The 21500-nt window shown below is 40.5% G+C and overlaps 1 protein-coding gene across 2 annotated transcripts; it reads right to left on the bottom strand.

The window, feature by feature from the left end:
• Positions 1–746: 746 nt before the first annotated feature.
• On the bottom strand, positions 747–20084 carry pdgfba (platelet-derived growth factor beta polypeptide a). Of its 2 annotated transcripts, none has more exons than XM_061054235.1 (7): positions 19171–20084; positions 7127–7229; positions 5355–5417; positions 4992–5188; positions 3163–4309; positions 1888–2026; positions 747–1747 (listed from the first exon to the last, which is right to left on the bottom strand). In XM_061054235.1, exons 1-6 carry the CDS (start codon positions 19240–19242, stop codon positions 1896–1898), a joined length of 1713 nt encoding a protein of 570 aa, XP_060910218.1. In that variant the 5' UTR covers positions 19243–20084; the 3' UTR covers positions 747–1747; positions 1888–1895. The 2 variants fall into 2 exon arrangements, with proteins under 2 accessions (XP_060910218.1, XP_060910210.1); XM_061054227.1 differs by having other exon boundaries at positions 5355–5420; positions 19171–20083.
• Between the last annotated feature and the right edge of the window lie 1416 nt (positions 20085–21500).

Here is a 21500-nt window from a genome sequence, read left to right as displayed (position 1 = left end):
TTCACTGAGAGGTTTCAGCGCACTTTACCCTCTCTGGGCCTTTCTTCGTCTCCCTCTCTGCCGTTCATCTTCTCTCCATTCCTGGACTGACAACCCCCCCCCTCCTCGTCTCTCTTTCACCATATGATACTTCTCTGTTGACGTGTCCGTCTGCAAGTTCCTATAGCAACTAGACATTTCTGCTGACCCCTGCCTTGCTTTGCGTGACAGAGCTGCAAGACGTTCAAACCAAAGGAGGGTCTATTGTATGAGTGCATGTACACAGTTTAACACACACACACACACACACACACACACACACACACACACACACACACCATTTTAAGCACATGCGCTCAAATGCATGAAGTTGTATGAGGTTCGTTTGGGATTTTATTATTCAAACAACTCAAAACCTTAAAGAAAACTTTACATACTGAAAACAGTCAAAGAAAAGTAAACTTGTGATAAAAAAACTCAAACTTGAATGTTAATCAATTGCAGATAGGAAATGTATTAAAGTTTATTGATGTTTCAGTTAAGATTGGAGCATCAGATTAAGCTCAGCAACATCTAAACCTTTGGGTTACTTTTTTTAATATGTAAATTGTACTTTTAAACCTATGCTGTATGGTTGCAAAACAAAGACCCAAATGTAACCATATTCACTTGTGTGTCCATTCACCACTCAATCATGCAAATGTACACATGCATGCACATTCAAATACCCACAAACACATAAAACATGAAACACAAGCACAACTGTATATTTGTTGAATATTTTGATTTTTTATTAAAAATAACATTCATAACAGTAACAATTGTACAACCAATAATTATAGTCTGAGACGTCTGCAACAATAATTACACTTGAGAACTGGAGGACTTCCCAGCCTCCTTTTTTTTTTAAATAAGTTAAGAAATAAAGTTTTTCATCTCCTCCACAGAAATAATTTTCTAGAAGCATTTTTACATACAGTGTTGGCTATAACTGGCTCACAGCGTTCTCTAGAAGCCAGGTCTTTAAGACTTGCTTTAATGTGGATAATCATAGCATGTTTTCTAGGCAGGCATTTGGTTGGTATTCCATTTGGATCTGGCAGTAGTACAAAATGAGCAGGTTATCAATATTTTCCAGTACATTAAGCTACAGTACACAGTAGAGCACTCCTCTAGTCAATGTAGTATGATCAGTGTATGGCTACTCCAGTGTTAGATAAAGTTAGATTCAGACATTGTAGGATAACAGTAATGTTTGACATAGATGCTTGAGCTGAACACTCTAGTTTCCAGTTATCATCCCAGTGTATGAATCCCATTTTCCATGATTCCAGTTTCATCTTGAGCTCCACATTTAGACCCCAATTATGACTTCTTAGTAAAATCATAGTCCACCATTAATGGACCCATCAGTAGTTGAGTTAGAAGTCCAAAGTGTTCAAACCAGTCAATTTCTGGGAATCTGATCAGAATCAGTCCACTTTAACTGGATTTGTGGTTCATACAAAAAAACATCCAGTGTTTAGTTTGTCAGAGATCCTCCATTTCAAGGAGTTTATAAGATTGCACTTTTACTATATCCATCAAGCTTGATGCTCTGTGGCGGCTCTGAAGAAGGAGAGATGACTCTCGCAGAAGCTTTCCATTGAAAACAGCAGCGGTGTCCATCATCTCTTCATTTGTCAACAGAGTCATATTCCCACAAGTTTCTCCATATTCCTTTGGTGCAATGAGTCCTTCCAAAGCTTCTGGTAAGCTTGACCATTTCCTGTGTGAGGGGAAAGTATGATAAATATTTTTGTCTTTGAATTTTCTTCTATATTAAATAAGCAAATGCGCCTAACCATCTCAGGTTGCTATGTCAGGACTATCAACTTTTTTATCAATCCATCAGGCTTATTCAATTACCTGCAGCTCTACATGATCATGGCTCTGATGGCTGACTTGCTAATGCGTTTGCGGTGTTTCCTCCTCCTGCGGCGAGGCGAGGCTGGTCGGAACGGGGTCTGCCGTGCTGAAGACATGACAGGAGACACTGTGGAGAGCGCTGAAACAAACGAAGAGAAAATAGAAGAAAGAGCACAATTAATATACCACATATATGGTATATATGGGGGGGGGGGCCATGATGTTGTGTTTTGCTCTAAAAACTTGGGTACCAGATGAAGAATATGCAATCTTTTCTTGACTGTTTTGGAACAAAGATATCATAAACAAATAAAAACAGCCTAGATGAAATAATGATAGAAAAAGTGTAATAACTTATCAACAGATAAAACACTAACTGGTGCATTTAATGAGTAAGGACCTTCCCCTCACATACACTAGCAGTACAAAGTACCAGTGAATAATAAAAACTGGGTGAGGTCTGTCTAACAGAGCCAGTGACAGCCTGTAGGTAAAAGTCAAACATGAAACAGTGGGAAATCCAGCTCTCTGACTATAGAGTTCTCAGGGGATGGTAGAAGAATAGCAGGACACATGTAGCCCAATGTTTAGTCATACATGTCCAGTGGGCTGCTTCCTGCCTGGGAAACTCGCCTCTACTTCCCACAAACATTAAGAACTATAAAAAGGAATGCTCTGACAGAAAAACACACACATGACTGCTGTAATGAAGAGGTAGTAGTAGTTGCCATCCCAGTGATGCATTCATTGTAATAAACATTACTCGTAACTTTGAGCTACTGCAGTTCTGAAGAGGGCTTTCTTCAATCTGAGAATATAATCTTGTTGTTATAGTTATATCATCAGGGTTTTTCTCAGATTGAACTCATTCATTTAATTGGAAGCCTGTGTTATAAACTTGGGGCTCAGAGTGAAAAGTGATGGTCAGGAACGGTTGCGTTTCTTAATAAAGAATGTTGGATCCAGTGTTTTTGGATCTTGAACTAAACTTGTTGCAAAGCTGAATTATATTTTCTTTATTTTGACCTGAGAAGTTGGACTCTACTAATTCCCAGTTGGACATTTTATTTGAATGTCCCCTGAAGTCAGTTTTATGACTCAGAAGGTTGGGAGCACTGCATGTACAAAACCTACAAAATCTAAGTCATTAGTCAAATCATTTTATCAAACACAGTCAACTCTGGTGTGACGTAACGCTCCTCAAAAGAGGAAACTGACATAAAAAACACTTGACCAAAGTAACCAGTGACCATCAACCACACAGCTGATCAGTACCTGTTTTAAATGTGGTCGGTTTTGGACTTTGCTGAGGATGATGAGGATGAAGATGAGTCTCTCGTTCCAACTCCCTCTGTATAGTCTCCAGAGTGAGTCGCCTCCTCTCCTCCTCTGTCAAATGACCATACCCACTGATAACTTTTGAGTCTTTTGTCTTCCCCTGATTTGCCAGCTCTACCCCGGCCCCACTGTTTGCTGACCCACTCTCCTCCCTCTCATTCCCTTCTTTCTGACTGGCTGTTGCAGTCTCAGTCTGTTTGTGATTTGTGACCTCCGTTGTAATTTTTTGGGTGGACACTGAGTCTTTCTGATTGGTGGTGAGAGGAAGGGTGGGGATAAATTCTGATGTGGGCAGTGTGGTTGGGGGGGCAGGTGGAGAGGCGCTGTCTGATTGTGGAGCGTTTAGTCGATATTGTGTCCTCAACTCTTGCTCCTGTGCTGCTGCAGGGTTGAACTGTGTTGGATAATGCGGCTGTTGATGATACTGATATTGTTGCTGAAGCTGCTGCTGTCGTTGCTGATGCTGCAACAACTGTTGCTGCCTTTGCATGTGATCTGAATGATGAGCCTCCCCACCGCTGTTTGCTACTTGTGTGCCACTTTCCTCCTTGCTTCCGTCAAACCCGCTGCCATGCCCGACAGATTGTGTACTTCCCATGATGCTATGCTCTGCCCTGGCTTCAGATGGCCAGCTGCTTACTGGTGCGAGCACCCCAACGATTGGTTGGTGCACCCCTGGCTGCAAGTGCGTTGGCATTTGGTTCACCCTGGGTTGTGTCCAGTGAACCAGCTGGGTGTAACTGCCCTGCTGCCACTGCCTGCCCACTGGATCTCGCTCCTCAGGATTGTAGTGCTGCTGGTTGTGCTTCAGGTCATCATGGCGATGAAGGTCGGCCTTAGAAGAATGAGTCTTTGGAGGAGAAGGGTTAACAGGCCGCAGGAGGTGGGAGGATTGGGGAGGCTGCTGTGGTGGAGGTGGGTTGGGGTTGCTTAAAATAGGAGGCCGAGGAATCGAAACAGAAGATGAGGATGAAGAGGATGAGGAAGATGAAGGAGCTTGGCACCGGCAGGTAACGTGGTCATCCACTGAGATGATGGCTTTGTCGTAGTGGGGTTTCCTGTTTATGTACTGGATCTTATACACCTGGTACAGAGGCAGAAAGAAACAGAAAATTGTATACTATTAAAATGTATATCTCTAATGAAGTTTCTGTTTCCTGGTATGCTGGAAAAAAGTACTTTTTTTAAAGAACCAGGAAAAGCATCAAGTTTTTTCATTCCAATTAAATGCTGTAAAGTAGCTATGTATTTTGGCAATGATGGGCATGAAACAATTGGCAAAGCAATCTGACTGATCGGAGACATGTCCGGACAAGCTTAACAATTCAGCAAAATTAGGTGGCTTCTTTTGCAAAGGTATTAAATCTAACATTTCTATAATTTTGAATGTTGAATTGCATCTTTTTAAGGCTATATCATGTATAAAGGTCTGCAAATTTCTGCTTGTATAAGTGTACAAGGATATGCATGTTAACGTGCAATTTCTTAACAAGCAGGGTTAATTATAACATGTTTTACTGCTTTGCACCCACAAGCTGAAGAGGTACGCAATTACTTTGCAGAGACGGAGAAGGAAAACAGTAACAATCTAGAGTAGTTTTTTCAAAAGTCCAGATTGTAATGTGTTTTAAAAATTCTTCCAAACATTCTCACCATCTGCAATTTCTACCAAGATTGAGAATTTGTTCTTGATTTTGGTAAAGTATAAAAAAAAGTATAATCATGAAATCCTGTTTATTGCCATGGCAGCTGTAACTTCTGTGTACCTGTAGGTATCTGCTGGAAGTGACTAAGGGGACACACTGCAGAACCCTGGTGTTGCAGCATCCAGAACATCGCTGCACCTCCACGCAGGGTGGCCACAATATGAAGTTGGCGTTGCGGCGATCTAGCATGGACCTTGTCACCTCCATCACCTCTGTACGAACTTTACACGCAGCCTGCTGGGCCATCGGCGCCTCCACTGGGAGGGAAAGGAGAGGGGGGAAGAAAAGAAAAGAATAAGAGGGAGTATTTTATGATTATGTGTATTTTAAGAGGTGTTGAGAGGCAGATGGCAGAAACAGACGAATACAAAAAAAGACTCCAAATGCAGACAGGAAGGGACAGAAATAGATGTCGAGACCTACCCAGACTTCTTGTGTAACGTCCATGGGTGTGGTTGGAGGGTATATCATGCTCGTCTTCTTCCTCTGCTACAGAAAAGGGGGAAGGGGAGGTTTGGGGGGTGAGAGATAAGGAGGGAGAGAATGAAACACAATCAATAACAGAGAGTTATTAAGTTAACTGATTTTTATTTTCCCACAGATAATTGGGAAACACTGAGCCAGCACTCTAACAAGCCATGACAGAAATCTGTGAAGCATATTGGGGTTTTTGGGCAGATTTTCAAAAAGCTCATTGTTCACTGGAGAAAGCGAGCCAATTCTTTTTCCTGTCCCTAAAACAATTAGGCTATTTTCTGCGGCTACTTGTCCCAGCGCTGTCAAGACCACTGGTGAAGAGAGATACGAGTTGTTAAATATAGCTCTTGTGTGAGTGTGTGTTTGCACTATAACATATGTTGTCATTCCATACGGTAGCAATTAGTCCTAATTATATCCCTGCTGCAGATTGCCGTCGGTCACTTTGTGTGTCTAACACACAGAAGCAAAAGCATTTTATACGTAATTAACTGCCTGGTCAATAAAGAGAGAAGTGTTTCATTCTTCAAAGCAGTTTTTTGATAATTCTATCTTAGTATTTATCTCTAAAAAAAAAAAAGCCTCTAGTTTGGCATTGTGGCCATCATCATGTTGGATTTATGGAGCCACATATTTTATGTAGTACAAAATTTACATCAAATAATTCCTCAACAACACAGACACGGCCAAAATGTTCACTTACTGAATTAGCTGCTGATGTCTAGCAGACCAATAGCAGCATCCACCTTTTACTCAACATGCAAGCCCTTGATATGCAGACTAATACATATACAGGTGAGTTGTAAACAAATTTAAGCCACAGTGACCATTTTTTGTTTTGTTTCTGGCAGTAAATACTGCTTCAAAGTAATTGCATTAAATGAATCATTAATCACTGCCTCAACACACAAACCTTAAGTTTTTTTATTGACACAAACTGAGTCACTTCCTCATGTCCTGTTTCTGAGGATCCTTCCCTTTGAGGGTTCCTCTCTTTGGTCGTAGTTATGTCACTGTGTTGTTTTTGCATTAAGGAATGATCAAAGAACTCCCCATTAATATATGTATGTGTTACCCTGTTCCTCAGAGTGATAAGATTAATGAATTTTTTAATCAGCTGCCGGTTGTTTGTGCATGTGTCTGACTGTGTGCGTAAGTTTGTTTAAGACTCTGGGGGTATGAAGAGGTGTTTGTGTTTTCGGTGTGTGTGTGTGTGTGTGTGTTGGGGGGCTCTAACGGTCACACAAACGCACACATTTATATTTCAAAACTTGGAACAGAATAAAGAGCAGGAGAACAATGCAGCAACCTTGTGCTGGAAGTCTCTCTCTGCAATAGTTTAACCAACGCACATCAAGGTCAAAGCCTCTCTCTCTCTCTCTCTCTCTCTCTCTCTCTCTCTCTCTCTCTCTCTCTCTCTCTCTCATCAAGCCAGCTCATCATTCTCGCTTCTGTCTTGAGCAAATATTGCCTTAACATGGGGCTTGGCATGCTGTTGCGTTCCTATCCCCTCGGGCCTCTGTAGACACACCCACACACTTACCTCCTCCATGTCTGTGTTATTAGTGAGTGTTTGTATGTAAGTATGTGTCTTTGTGTGTGTGTTTATGTGTGTGTGTGTGTGTGTGTGTGTGTGTGTGTGTGTGTGTGTGTGTGTGTGTGTGTGTGTGTGTGTGTGTGTGTGTGTGTGTGTGTGTGTGTGTAGTGGTGATTAGTACCTATTATATTGGTCTCCTGCTGCAGTAGAAGCTTCAGGTCGTCCACAGAGGAGATGGGAGAGTTCCTCACCAAGTCGACCAGCGACGTCGGGAGAGGATCACCCTGTGAAGTCACATGTTGAGAACATTTGTAATGCATTTCTACCTTTACATTCAAAAACATGATATAATGTGTGCCAATAAAGTTTGAGTTTTTATTAGAATAAACAGAGTTGATGTTTATGTCAAAATTTTGGAAATTTTAATCTGCTGTATCTGATCGGCTATATACTGACTTTGTGCACCGTAAGTTGTTTTATGGACATCAAGAGCCATCTTTCAACCAATACGTTATGTTTCATCTTCTCTATTTGCATCTGCTATTTACAAACCACAAAAAAAATTAAGTAACAAATACTTTCCAATTACCTATTTCAAAATTCCTGTAAAATCAGGTATAACTTGCCCAGTTGAACTATTCTAATGCTTATTGCAAGATCCTAGAACCCAGACTGGCTTCTTTTTTTCAACATATTATCAATAATTAATAATAAATTGCAGATCTATTTTATTTTTCAGCCTACTTCTCAAGTCCTCAGGAGGACCCATCCTTTATGGGCTCCGTCCTCAAGAGGATCCAGGCTCAATGATCTGGAATGATCTTTATTTGTTTTGACCAGAGAAGGTAGGCAGTTTTAAGGCACCCCCACAAGCCCCTCAGTTTGCCTGAAATGAAGCCAGTTTTCACGGCAAACTAACAGTTGTTGCAGCGATGGAATCTGGCAAAAAGCCTCTGCATTTTTCTAATAAGCTCCACGACCAGAAAATGTTTAATAATTAATAGCTAATAGTAGGAAGGTATTGCATTGATCTTTGCTCACCCTTAGGCTCTGAAAAAAAAAATAAAAGAAAACGTTTGAGGAAAAGTAAAAGACACTGCGAACTGAGAGAGAAACATGTAGACAAAGAGACCTGGTGTATAGTATCTCATTCCTCATCTCCAGTCAACACTTGCTCCAGTTTCACTTCCTCCTGCAGAGGAAATGATGGTTATGATGGGTGTTTGTTGCTGCTGTTGTCACTCTCTCCCTGTTATCTGTTTACCCACAAACACCATCCTGCTGCTCCTGGTATAACACAGGAAATTAGCCCTTCTCGCTCTCTCTCCCTTCTTCTCAATGCAACTGCAGTTCAGTTCATCACACTGAAGCACATAATTTCAAGAAAATGTCACTATGTGGAGCAAATGAAGTCTACGATTGTTGTTGTTTGTTGTTGCTGATTAATGTTCTAAAACATTGGATTCCATTAGCAGAATGATCAACATGTTCAAAGAGCAAAATGCTGTCGGATCTGTTTTTTTAATCAACAAGTTATGCAAGAAGTTTATTATATCTTAAGAAATAGAGTGAGTTAATTAGATTTGAATGAATGCCATAGCAGGAATTCATTAAGGATTCAGTGTGGTTGGTTTTAAGGACAGACTCGTGTGGTTTCTGTGCCAAGATCAAAGGCAGATTACTCCGTGCTCTGTGTCACATTTTGCTCTTTGCTGGGCTGTAAATTGATACAATCTCAGAGCGCTTGGAGCATCACTTGATACAGTCACATGCCACAGAGATGCCAAAACAAATTAAGGAGTGTTAAGAATGTGAGACGAAAATATTTGGGCTCACTTGCTAAGATGCCAGGAAGAAAATGTTCAATGCTTATCGGCTCACTGCAATCATTATGCAATATTTATGACTATGGATATTACATGTTTACATTATCTTAAAAGTAAACATCTGGCCCCTCCGTTTGGTCCTCAAAGGAAAGGAGAAAACGAGACTGAAACTATAAAACACAGTTAGTAAGATACGTTTCAATCTAAAGTATTTCTCACTGACTTTGCCATCCCTCTTCCTGAATGCAAGTGGCCTGTTGAAGATGCTAACATGGATTTTAAAGAGGACGATACTGGCATATACTGAAATATGACAAACTCGCATGTTGCACTCTATTGTTGTCAAGATTGTCTTATGAAGTAATCAAAAGCTTAGGAAAAAACTGTTTAATCACTTGAGGACTGTCTGTTGTTCGTTGTATTAAATGTTCAGGTTTATATTTCATCAAACCTGTGTTACACAAAATCAACAATGTTAGGCCAAACAACAATAATACCAACAGCATCTCTACCACTACTTTCAGTAACATTCACACCAAGTATCTATGCAGGCACTCACCCAGACTCTGAAGACAGCAGGTAGTTACTGTTTACCCAGAATGAGTTGTAGCACCGGTTAACCTCACCTGAACTCTCTTTAGCCACATATAGCCATGTTAAAGGCAGAATATGCATTTGAAAATGTTTATTAAAACTTATTGAGAGTGATTATTCTAGATCGACAAATTACTAGAATACTGCTAGGGTAAAAGGCTTGGTCTGAAGCAACTGCTAATTAGAGCTTTGAACACTCAGAGAGCTGTTTAAAAATTACCATAAAAGTCATCTTAGGGCTATAGGACAATTAGATTGCCATGGTGTATTATTAGGTGAGTTTAAGATCAAATCTATACAAAATGTTCAACCCATCTACAAAAACTTGCAAAAAACATCAACTAGGAATTCTGATGAAGTTCCAACCGCATGTCTTCATTAATCAAATAAAGGGTGCGGGACCTTCTCTCCAGTCACATGCTTTTAAACTATTGCAGAAGAAGAGAGCTGTCAGGCAACAAATAAAAACATTTAAACAATGACATTCGTTTCCTCTATTGTTGGATTTGGCAATATGTAATATTAGACTATTATAAGTCATGAGCTCAAGTCTGTCAGCCATGACGCTGGTTCCAAAGTAGCCTTTTGTAGTATTACTGCCTGTATGAGGCAAATACTGTAAAGTGAATCAATGATCTGGACTGTCTGACTGCACATTAGGATTGAAATTTGAATTTATTTATATTAATAGGGACAATGCAATTTAACATAATTTCAATACAAAGCATGAAACTGATGTGCTGCATAAAGAGTATATAGCTATTGCTAATTTCCAACTCGTGTCCCCAGTTGGGCCTTTGTGTAAACAAACAAATTCAAATGTACAACATTCGGTTACATAAGACCCCATAACACTATATGAGGATACATTAAAATACATGTACAACAATACAAATGCTATAAACCAGTTTAAAATAAAATGTTAAAATACTAATTAAAAGTGGGTACAGCTCTGGCTTGCTTTGAGCCAGCATTTCACCTGTTTTGTAAAAGATTTTAAGTTCGAGATTAATTTTATTTCAGGTGGTAATGTGTTCCAGAATGTGCAGCCTTTGATGGAGAAGGCTGATTGACCAAACGTAGATCTACGATGTTATATGCTACAGTTTCCATTCACATTGCTTCTTGTTACCCTGTTTCCGTCCTGTCTTTGAACATATCTGAAGAGAAGTTCAGGGGCCAGATTGTTGATACATTTAAAAACAAGTTTGAGGAAACATAAATGCATAAAGCTCTCAAAACTGAGTAGATTGTGTTTTTTCAGTATGCGACAGTGATGCCACCGGACAGGTTTTTTGTCCATTATTTTCAGGGCCTGGTTGTATAGTGATGAGAGGTTTCTGATTGTAGAGGGTGAAGCTTGTGACCAAACTGGCATACAGTATGAGAAATGAGAGAAAATCACTGAATGCATGAACACCTGTGCTGCTTGAGTTGGTATGTAGTGTCTTATTAATTTAAAGCAGTTCAGGTTGTTCTTGATTGTTTTTGTGATTTTACTTACGTGTTTATCAAACTTGAGTTGTGGATCTACAATGATTCCTAAGAGCTTAAACTCACTAACTTCCTCTATTTCTCCATTCTGTATCTTAACGTTAAAACTTCCAGGTGAGCACTTTTTCCTAATGGAGAAACACATTGAAACTGTGTTACTCTGATTCAAAACAAGATGGTTGCATTCCAGCCACTGATGGACATTGTAAAGGTACTCAGTCAGGATCTCAGCTGCCTTGCTTGGTGACTTAGCAGGAGCATATATGACTGCATCATCTGCATAAAGCTGGAAGCCGGCTACTGCACAGGATTTAGGCAAATCATTTATAAACAGACTGAAAAGCAAAGGGCCAAGAATTGACCCTTGGGGAATACCCATTTTATTGATTAAAGGAGAGGATTTTTCTTGGTCAACTTTCACACACTGCTGTCTATTCTGAAGGTAAGACTCAAGTTTGTTCTTACAAAATGAAATGAATGTGAATATAAGCCATATACAATTTCAAAAACGGTCATTTTAAGGGGTTATTTCATGCCTAAAATGTATCAAAATTGACAATCACTTAAATTCTGTATCTGTTTATTTTTGTGTTTCTTTCCCTGACTAACTGTATAAAACACTGTTAAGTTAAATATCCTTCTAATATTGTGTACTTCAGATGAAGACCTATGGGAAAGGGGAAGGTTTTTGCTTTAGTATAATTGCAGGACAATGCCATTTACGTTTTTTGTTGTTGTAGTCACCATGGTTTCACCATTTTTACTGTTGCTGAAAAAGATAACCTGATCATGTACAGTTATTGAAATGGGACATTTTGTAATTTGTAGAGGTATTTTATTTTAGATCACATTATGGATGTTTTCTACACTAGCAGTAGGTCCATTCTTTCTGTTCCTACATCATTTCAGAGATGCCTTTGAATATCATTTCATGACTTATTCATGACACGTTTCCATCATCTGTCTGCCTCCCTTTCCCTCTTCTTCTCTCTCCCTGTCTGCTTTGTGGGCGGTGGCGGCGCAGGACACCTGGATGACTTTCACGAGCCATTGGCTGACCTAGTTAAGCAAACACACACGCACACTTGCCCCCTCTTTTCCAGTTCACACACAGATGCTTAACCACTTAACTGTCTGCCCAATTTGTCCTGAGAGCCTTGCACACTGAAATGTATATACACACACACACACACACACACACAGACACACAGACAAACAGACACACACACACACACACACACACACACACACACACAGGCCGTTTTCACTGTGTAAAAACCTGGGACTATGTTAATGGAAAACACACAAAACATACAAGCACAAACACGTAGAAATTAAAGAGAGTAACTCAGAGACAGCATAGCTCCTGACATGCACAAACACCAAACCACACAGTAAAAAAAAGACCAAGAACTAGAGAACAAGCTAATAATAGTGAGCTATGTTACCCAGAATGGATCTGACATACAGTACAGTTCCTTATTTACCAACCTACCAACACACACGCACACACATGAACACAAAAATAGAGCTCTGTTGTTTGCTCATTTTTACAGCAGCCAAAATTAACTTTCTTATCTGTCCTACACTGGGTGAGTGTGTTTCTAATGTTTCATGTTAAGTGGACAGTCTGGTAGTTTATATACACACACTCTTAAGGAAAAACACACACAGCATGGGGCCTTGAAGGAAGCCTGGGAGGCAAAGAGATTGTATGGAATGTTAGAGGAGAAAGGTGAAGTGTAATGGAATGTAATTATGGGGCCAGCTGACTGCTGATACACACAAGCACAGACACACGCGCAGATACACACTGTCGCACATAAACACTGTCGCACATAAACAAACATGCAATCCAAGCTACAAAAAGTAAACAGACAAAATCCCCACTGAATCCAAGTGTGTGATGTGTGACTCACAATCACACTCACAATCACAACCCGCTGTCACAACAGACACCTTCTTTTATCAGATATATGGCAGATGGCCAAACATACTGCTTTATAAAAGTGATAGACTTGCAGAGCTCTCTCTCTCTCTCTCTCTCTCTCTCTCTCTCTCTCTCTCTCTCTCTCTCTCACGCACACATATACACCAGCAGAGATGATAGAGGCTTCGGAGATAAAGGTAGAGATGATAGATGGAAAACAGACCGAGGCGAGGTGGAAACTAAAGAAGATGCTTATCAAAAAGGAGGATGATGAGGATGGGGTGAGAAGTTATCTGAGGGATGAGCAGGATCTTCAAGGCAGCAAATTCTGGAATTCATTTAACATTTAGGAATTGTGTAAATGCAACAATATATAGTATAGCATTCCCTGTCCTGATAGATCATATAAAGAGTTAGAAAAACTGGATAAAAGGTTGTTTATAAGACAACCTGGGTTGGAGGTCCAACACAAACAAAAAAGTGCAAATGGCTGGTTGACCTAAAAAGGGTTTATTAAAAACTGTTGTAAAAAGTAACTAAATACTTTCACTTTAGTACTGAATGTGTAGAAGCAATTTTGAGGACATTGTGCATGTATTTCTATTTTTAATACTTGATTCAATTAATTGTGGAGGTAGGTATTGCACTTTTCTGTCAATGGATTGAATGGTGGCTTTCGTTACTGGCTTGTAAGATTATGATTACAGAACAAAATAAGATAATAGGTAATGGTGTATTTTAGGAAAAGAAACACCAGTAGTTTATGAAGTAGTTAGAATCAGCTCTATATTTAGAAGCTGCAACAAGTGATGACGATAGTTTTGCATTAACAACTTGAAACCATTGTTATTTAGTAGAATTCTGAAATAGCTGACACATAATGTTACTCATTGTAACATTATGGTACTTTATGAATGTTTTAATTATCATCATTTTAACTCTCAAGTTATTTTCAATTATTGGAATCGTGCTTGTAACAGAGTATTTCTACATGTTGATATTACAACCGTTTCTTGAATGAGTACTTTTATCCACACTGCTGAAAGAGATTTGACTTGTGAGTGTCACATTAATCAAACACTTAACTAAACTTGCAATAGTTCTGCTTAAGCACTCATAGCTCTTTAATGTCTTGCTTAGCTGACAGTCATTTACAAACTCAGTTTTGACCACACTACAGTAGAACTTTTTTTTTTGGCATTTTACAGATCAGATTTAGTAATAAGTCAAGACAATAGACAGCTCATAAACTGTAAATCTTAGTTTCATTGGTTGCAGCTTTGCTCAACATAGATCCCTTTCCATCCACATGAAAAAAATAACATTGTTAATTTCTCAGGATAACTGTTTCTGTTAGTTGCATGCATGAAGCAAATTCAAAGTAAAAGCCCTCAGGCCGCTGTGAGTGTGATTGACAGCAATGAAGCATCGCGGGAGGTTTTTTAATATGAAGCAGCCACAGGCTTATTAAGACGAGTTTTGGATTCAGCTTGGAGTTGTCTTAATGCATAACTAAAAGTGATCTAAATGTATTGCATAATTTACAAAGCTGTGTTAACCTTCATCCAGAGAAATATATTACTGTGTCATTACTGAAATGTAAAAATAAGTCAGAAATCATATTGTTTACAGCTCTGATTTAATATTAATGATCCAAGTCTACACTGATTCTAGGAAAAGTTCTATATCTGACCTTTTTTATACAGTTTGTTTGATATTATCCTTTAAATAATGTGATACCATTATCCACAATTCAAAAATACCAACAAAAAATCTATAATTATCAATGCTATTATATTAAACTCTCCACTGCACTCTGACTACATTTTCATTCTGCACAACACAGAGCTTACAAACAAATACTCTTATGCACACTGCGCTTTTCTATCTGACACACATCCCATGCTTGCACAGATGCACAACCCCCCCCCCTCACCACCACCACCACCACCACCCCTCTGCTGCCCACACACAGAAACACAAGCACATATGTCCACTAACACATAAGCAGCAGGCCATGTAACCAGATGTGTTTGCGCGCGCACACACAAACACACACACTACGTCCATGAAATCCCTGGCAGATTATTTGTTGTTCTTATGTAAAATGGATCAAGCCAGCAGCAGCAAATCATCCAAGCTCTTCTGCAGAGACAATAGTCTGACCGCAACCTGTTCAAAAGCCACCAATAAGCTGTGTGTATTTGTGTGTAACATGACGTGTCTGTTGATGTAGCATTTGTCTTTTGAACAGCAGATGATGAGAGAATTGAGGTCTGACCTGATGTGTGAGGGTTTTTGTGAGCCTGTATTTAACTCCTTTTTTGTTTAACTCTCCGTGTGAAAGTATATGTTTGTGTATTTGTATTGTATAATGCTTGGGTTGCATGCTTAAAATAATTGTTATTTCTCTAGATATTATGAGCAAGTTTTCTGGATGTATTCATTACATCAATCTCCATGAACTTGTGGTGACTTTGCTGCACAATCTGTGTTTGAGAAGGTGGTAACTGACTCTTTTCCCACGGACAGATGTGGAAGACTTGGACGTCAAAGATGACACAATTTTTTTTCCAAACATGGTGACATGAGGGGGATTAGAAGGTCATGTGGCAAGTCAGTGTTGCTTAAAATGTAAAAAAGTCAGCTGTCCCAAGGATGTCATTGATAGTGTGGCTGCAGCATAACTCATCGTGCACATGATGTCAAGCATGTTAACAGTTTCCGTAATTATCCTGCAGACAACAGCATCCCAGGTTAAACTCCAGCAAAGGCTTAAAGGGCTCATAGAGTTTTCATAGCATCGTATTTGTCTTATTTATATACGTTGTGAGTTGTATCTTCCCCAATCTCCAAACATAGATTCCAACTCTTTCAGAATAAAATACCTTTTAGGATGACATGCAATAAGTTTCCTATCTTGGTGGAAGAAAGAAAGCTACAAAATCTCAGCAGAATTGGCAGTTTGTACTGTAGCTGCTCCCCCCCCCCAACAGAAGAAGAGGTATTGGATGGATCGATAACTTCTTGCAATGTCAAACAATTTTAATTCATAACGCTGATTTAACTCACACTGTGCAGCCTCATGACAGGTTGCTATAATCACTACACAGCAAGCCAAGCTTAGACAGAAGCCATCGGACAGCTAATCCACATTTCAGAAAAAAGAGATGGGACATGACCAGATAAGGGCTTGAATGGTGAGGCTGAGGCTATAGCAACACTTTGATACCTATGACCCTTTGAGACCTTTGATAAATATTTCAGTTCAGGGGTCTCTAACACGTTGCTGATGAGATACTGGTCTTTGAAGCTCACCAAGTGGTTAACAGACCGGCCCTAAATATCTGATGAGTCTCTCCACTTAAATAAGATCAAATACACCGATGCCCCGCCCCCTCCAATAAAAAATAATATAGATAAAACGGTAATCCTGTTCCAGCTTCTGCCACTTTTTAGCTTTGGTATAGACATTTGACATATGGATACATGTATATATGTTTTGAAACTTTATGTAAATAAAGACAAGGGGTGTGATCCAAGTGGCTATCGGCCACTTTCATTTCATCAAAGTAGCTTTCAGATAAAAAAAGGTTAGACCCCTATTTTTGTTTTTAATGGTATTGGTAAGTTTAGTCTAGAATTATGATCCACTAGCCTCTAACCTTCTCTCTCTCTCTCTCTCTCTCTCTCTCTCTCTCTGTGTCTCTGCTGTGCACGGATTATAAGATCCTGTCCAAAGCTCTGGCCCTCAGACTGAGAGAGGTGATGGCGTCCATCATCCACCCTGACCAGACCTACTGTGTGCCTGGCAGGCTCATAAGTGATAATATCACTTTAATTCGAGATGTTCTGGCGGTTTCCAGTGAATTTGGCATAGAAACTGGTCTTATTTCCATAGACCAGGAAAAGGCTTTTGACCGGGTTGAACACCAGTACCTGTGGCAGACTTTAGCCGGGTTTGGATTCAACCCTGGGTTCATAGTCAAGATCAGGGTCCTCTACAGTGACATTGCGAGTATTCTTTAGATTAATGGCGGGCTGAGTGCCCCTTTTAAAATTGAGAGGGGGGTGAGGTAGGGCTGCTCTCTCTCGGGCATGTTGTACTCTGTAGCCATCGAGCCTCTGCTCCACCAACTGAGACAGAAACTAACAGGTGTGTATTTTCCCAGCTGCCCCGTGTCTTTTAAAATATCTGTGTATGCCGATGATCTCATCGTGCTTCTTAATTCACAAAAAGATATTGATGTTTTAACTGACACTATTTCTTCTGCAAAGGTGAACTGGGGAAAGAGCGAGGCTGTGATGGTGGGGGAGAGGCTGGGGGGTCGGCTCAGTCTGCCTGCTGAACTCACATGGAAGAGAAGAGGTCCTAGAAAAAGTAAAAGGCAGATTAAATAAGTTGAGATGGCTACTCCCTAAGATGTCTTACAGAGGACGGACCCTCATCGCCAACAACCTGGTCTCATCCTCCCTGTGGCACAGACTGGCCTGCATGGATCCTCCAGCCTCTCTCCTAGCTCAGGTACAACGTCTTTTAGTTGATTTTATTTGGGACAGGATGCACTGGATCCCACAGAGTGTCCTTTTTCTCCCTAAAGAGGAGGGCGGTCAGGATCCACTCTGTGGAGACCTCTAGCCTGCTGCATCCTGAACCATTTTAATAACCTGGGTATGGATTTTAATTTGTTTTTAATGGACAGCACCCATTTTAACAGGTCATCTCTGCCTAGTGTTTTTAAAAGTGTTTTTAATGTCTGGAACCTTGTAAAAAAACGGAGACAGGACCAGGCAGATTCCCTACACTGGCTGCTGCAGGAACCGGTCCTTCATGGGACAATTCTGGACTGTCCCAGCTGGGCAAGCCCCTATCTATCGTCTCTGTTCCAGACTGCAGGGGTCATTACTCTGGGCCAGGTGGTGGAGCTGGCTGGACCCCAGCTGCAGAACTCTGCAGGACTGACTGTTAAACTGGGAATGAGGTCCAGCAGAGTCACCCAAAAGCTCCTGGATTATTGGAAGGAGAAACTAAGTGGTCACGGGCTCCAGATGTTGGACTCTTTCTCCTCTGGTCAGACTACCCCTTCCCCTCCATCCAGCTCAATGTGGACTTGAAAAACTGTGCAGGTATCCTTCTGGACCACTGTCCTCAGGCCTCTCTGAAGGATGCCTCAGGAAAGGCTTTTTATCGTTTGATGGTAATTACACTGAACAGAAACAAACTGAGCCAAGATGGCGGTGTATGTGAGCCGGAGGAGGAAGGTGGGTGGGGGGGGGGACCACTTCCCCTGTCACTGTGTGTGTGGGACTCATCAGGTCCAGGATTCTCCTGGATTTTAATTTTTACAAGGTTTCGGGAGATCTGAACACTTTCAGGACTGTGTGGTGTTTTAAGAGTGTTTTATGTGACGTGGCAGATGATGACCTGGAGTTTGGGAATTTGCTGACAATATGATGTATATATTTATTTATTTATTCAACAACAAAGAACAAAGAATAGTTTTTAAATAAATAATTGAAATGTTAATATAAATGTGTACATTGTATGTGAGCGGCAAATAAATTGTGTAAAAATAAAAAATAAATCTCTCTCTCTCTCTCTCTCTCTCTCTCTCACTCACTCACACAGTATGGCTCTTCACTGAGACACTTCAGGCTATGAAAGATGAAAAGGAACCGCAGCGAGAAACAGATCCCTCATATGACACCCGGAGCACAGTCACATGCAGGGAGAACTAGTTAGACTGATGTGCAGGCTGGCACACACACAAATGAACTCCTATAATGCACGCGCGCGCGCGCACACACACACACACACACACACACACACACACACACACACACACAACAGTACATTGTGTTTTGCCCTGCAGTTAAACTGTTACTCAAAACATCCACCCCACAGTTTGTGGAGTCACCGCAGGGGATGGTGGAGATGATGTATGTCAAATGCTCCTTCAGAGTGAAGAAAATTCTCACTGGTCCAGATATGACATCATCTCTTGGCTGTTAATGTGACAACTGAGTCAGGACATTTAATTTTAATCATGCTTTGATCACTCTTTGGAAATGATTCACAGTTTTCTAAGCAATGGTAAAAGATCAGTGAAGTACCAAGAACCAGGGATGCAGGGAAAACTCAACTGACATAAGCTGTTGAGGCTGCAAATCAAAGCTGACTAAATCTGCCTTCATGGTAAAATAAGAAAAACACAACATGATTCCACCAGCTGATACTGATCACAAAAGTAGTATTAACCATAAATCACGAGTACTTTTCTTTTTCGAATAGACCGTTTATAGACTATTAAAAACATGCAAACTGAACCCAGCTCTGTTAGTTTCTGGTGATATATTCACCGGCACATTCCCCGGTCTTACCTCAGCGCTGCCGAGCCGCAGACGGGCCGCTGAGAGCGCAGCCAGCAGCAGCAGCAGGACCCAAGACCTCATGTCGCCGCCCAGCCTGAGGAGCCGCAAGCGACCGGCTGGGCATTTAGCACCTCGGCGTCCAATTCTCCCCGTCTGTGCCGAGCCTCGTCTCGGGGTCGTGTGCTGTGCACTGGTGCAAGGCTGCCACTGGTAGATATCCTCAAATGTGTCACTGCTATTAAGCGTAGCGCGTCTTAATGTTTGCTCACGCTGACTCACAAGCAGGCTAGACGTCTGACTCTTTCCATGCCGCTGTTTTGAAAACTCATAGAATGAGACGTCAACGCTGGTGGGACAGGTGCGTAATGCAAGGTCTTACGATACGAAGGCTATGGGCAAACACTTACTTTATATTGTATCATTCTGCATGTTAGAAGGGTACCTCAAAGCCTCCACTAAGATTCCAAAAATGTGTCCAAATGTGAGATTTTAAAAAGAAATACAATGAAAGACAGCGTGGGCCTTCAAAATTCCAGTTAACAATTCCCAGATAAGGAGCTCCCGTTTATAAATTGCAGGAAATTCCTCCTTAGATAAAGCCCGCATCTCCAAAGGTCCGTGCGTAAAAGTTGGTTCATTTTAGAATGGCGCGTTCGTGCGCATGTCTCTAGACGCTTCACTGCAAAAGTCAAATTATTCTCACTTCAGCTCGATTCACTTGGATGCAAACGAGATATGTCTTATCTCAGCGTCTCTCTTGTCGATAGCTGCTCCCTGCACATGTCTTACTCTTCCACCCCTGTCAGTGCCCCTTTTCCCGGTGTAGCTCTCATCTTTCACAGACTCCGCTGGATCAGGTTGTTCTCACGCTCCGCGCTTCTTCTCTCTGAGTGCCTCTTGAATGGTGCTTAGCTTAATCCTAACAGGAACAGAGCCTCCCTCCTGAAGTTTCAGGCGTCGAGTCTGAAAGGGAAACCGGATCATACCGGAAACCTCGCGTTTTTGCTTTCAAAATAAGAGACTACATTTGAACTGAAACGCAAAACAAACCTGTTCTGTACAAAACGCATGGACTGCATTAAACACGGACATAGTCAGTGACGTCACGAATTGGTTATGAAGCCCAACAAGGGACATGCACAACCCTCAAAATCTCAACTCTAATTTTGTATCAATCTTGATACAAGAGGTGGAACTGAGCCGGGCCTTAAGATTCCCAGCAAAACTCAACAACGAATCCACCTTTTACTCAAATCATCTACACTCCTGATTATCTAAGCTTATGATGAAATCTCAGGCTTGATTAAATCAAAACAGATGAGTTATATAAAACCCCACATGTACAGTGTTAAGCTATACCGAATTTGTTGAACCAGGCTTAAATATGTTTATTACTGTTGTTAAAAGAGCATTTTAATATTGAGCTTATGGGGCATGCTTGCTTTAGCAGCCAGCTTCAAGTATAATTGAGGAACTGCAGATCTTTGCAAATCTGCATTGGCCTCATTTTGTAACACATGGAGGTTGACACTTTGCTAAAACTTGAACACTGTTGTAAAAACAAAAACAAATAAAATGTGGAGGGAAATCTTGAGAAAACTTAAGGGGAAATGATATCAACACTTGGAAATATGTTTTGTACAATAATTACAGCAATAAAAACCATGAAACAAAAAAGAAAATATAGTTTAAAAAAAGTAGTCTATCTCAGAAAGTTCATGACAGGGACTGATTTTGGGTCATTTAGCAGATCTACTATGTGACTCTTAGTTGTGTGGATATTTGCAATACTATTATTATTGTCACTTGATACTGTAGTAGCTATGACGTTGCCAAAATGGCACAGTCAGAAATTAATCATTTTACTCTGAAAGGTACAGGAAATCCAAATCCTCATGTTGCTTACTTGACTCTCCTTCCCAAATTTATGGCAGGGCCCCCTGCCTATTCCTCTCTTCTTGAAGTCAGAGTTTACCACCTACTTACACAGGAGACTTGGGCACCCATGGGTGCTCTTGAAGAGAAAGCATGGAGCCATGATATGTTTTGTTAATTATAATGGTGTCACATCTTATATTATGAAAATAATTAAAACATTTAAAAGAGTTGTTTGCTAAAGTGATTATTTTACATTAAAAATGTCGGACCTATAAACAAATAGCTTTGAGGTTTACTGGCCAAAACCAATTCTGATTATATTGACATGTTTTATTTAGTTTGTTAGAAAGGGATTGCCATTTTCAAATATAATAGCATAAATACACTGATGACTACTAGAAAAACACGAACAATGTGTCATGAGATGTTATGTCATAAGGGCTTTCGAGGCACACATAAAA

The sequence above is a fragment of the Labrus mixtus genome, chromosome 2, assembly GCF_963584025.1.
Source record: "Labrus mixtus chromosome 2, fLabMix1.1, whole genome shotgun sequence".
NCBI classification, from domain to species: Eukaryota; Metazoa; Chordata; class Actinopteri; order Labriformes; family Labridae; genus Labrus; species Labrus mixtus.
This window is presented reverse-complemented; position numbering and strand designations above follow the sequence as displayed.

Bases quoted from the DNA above. Each gene is read 5' to 3' on its own strand.
- pdgfba (XM_061054227.1), bottom strand. From the start codon at position 19,242: ATGAGGTCTTGGGTCCTGCTGCTGCTGCTGGCTGCGCTCTCAGCGGCC. The intron at 5,189-5,354 runs GTAGGTCTCGAC...TTTCCCTCCCAG, and splicing joins ACGTTACACAAGAAGTCTGG to TGGAGGCGCCGATGGCCCAG. The intron at 2,027-3,162 runs GTACTGATCAGC...CGTTTGTTTCAG, and splicing joins ACCGACCACATTTAAAACAG to CGCTCTCCACAGTGTCTCCT.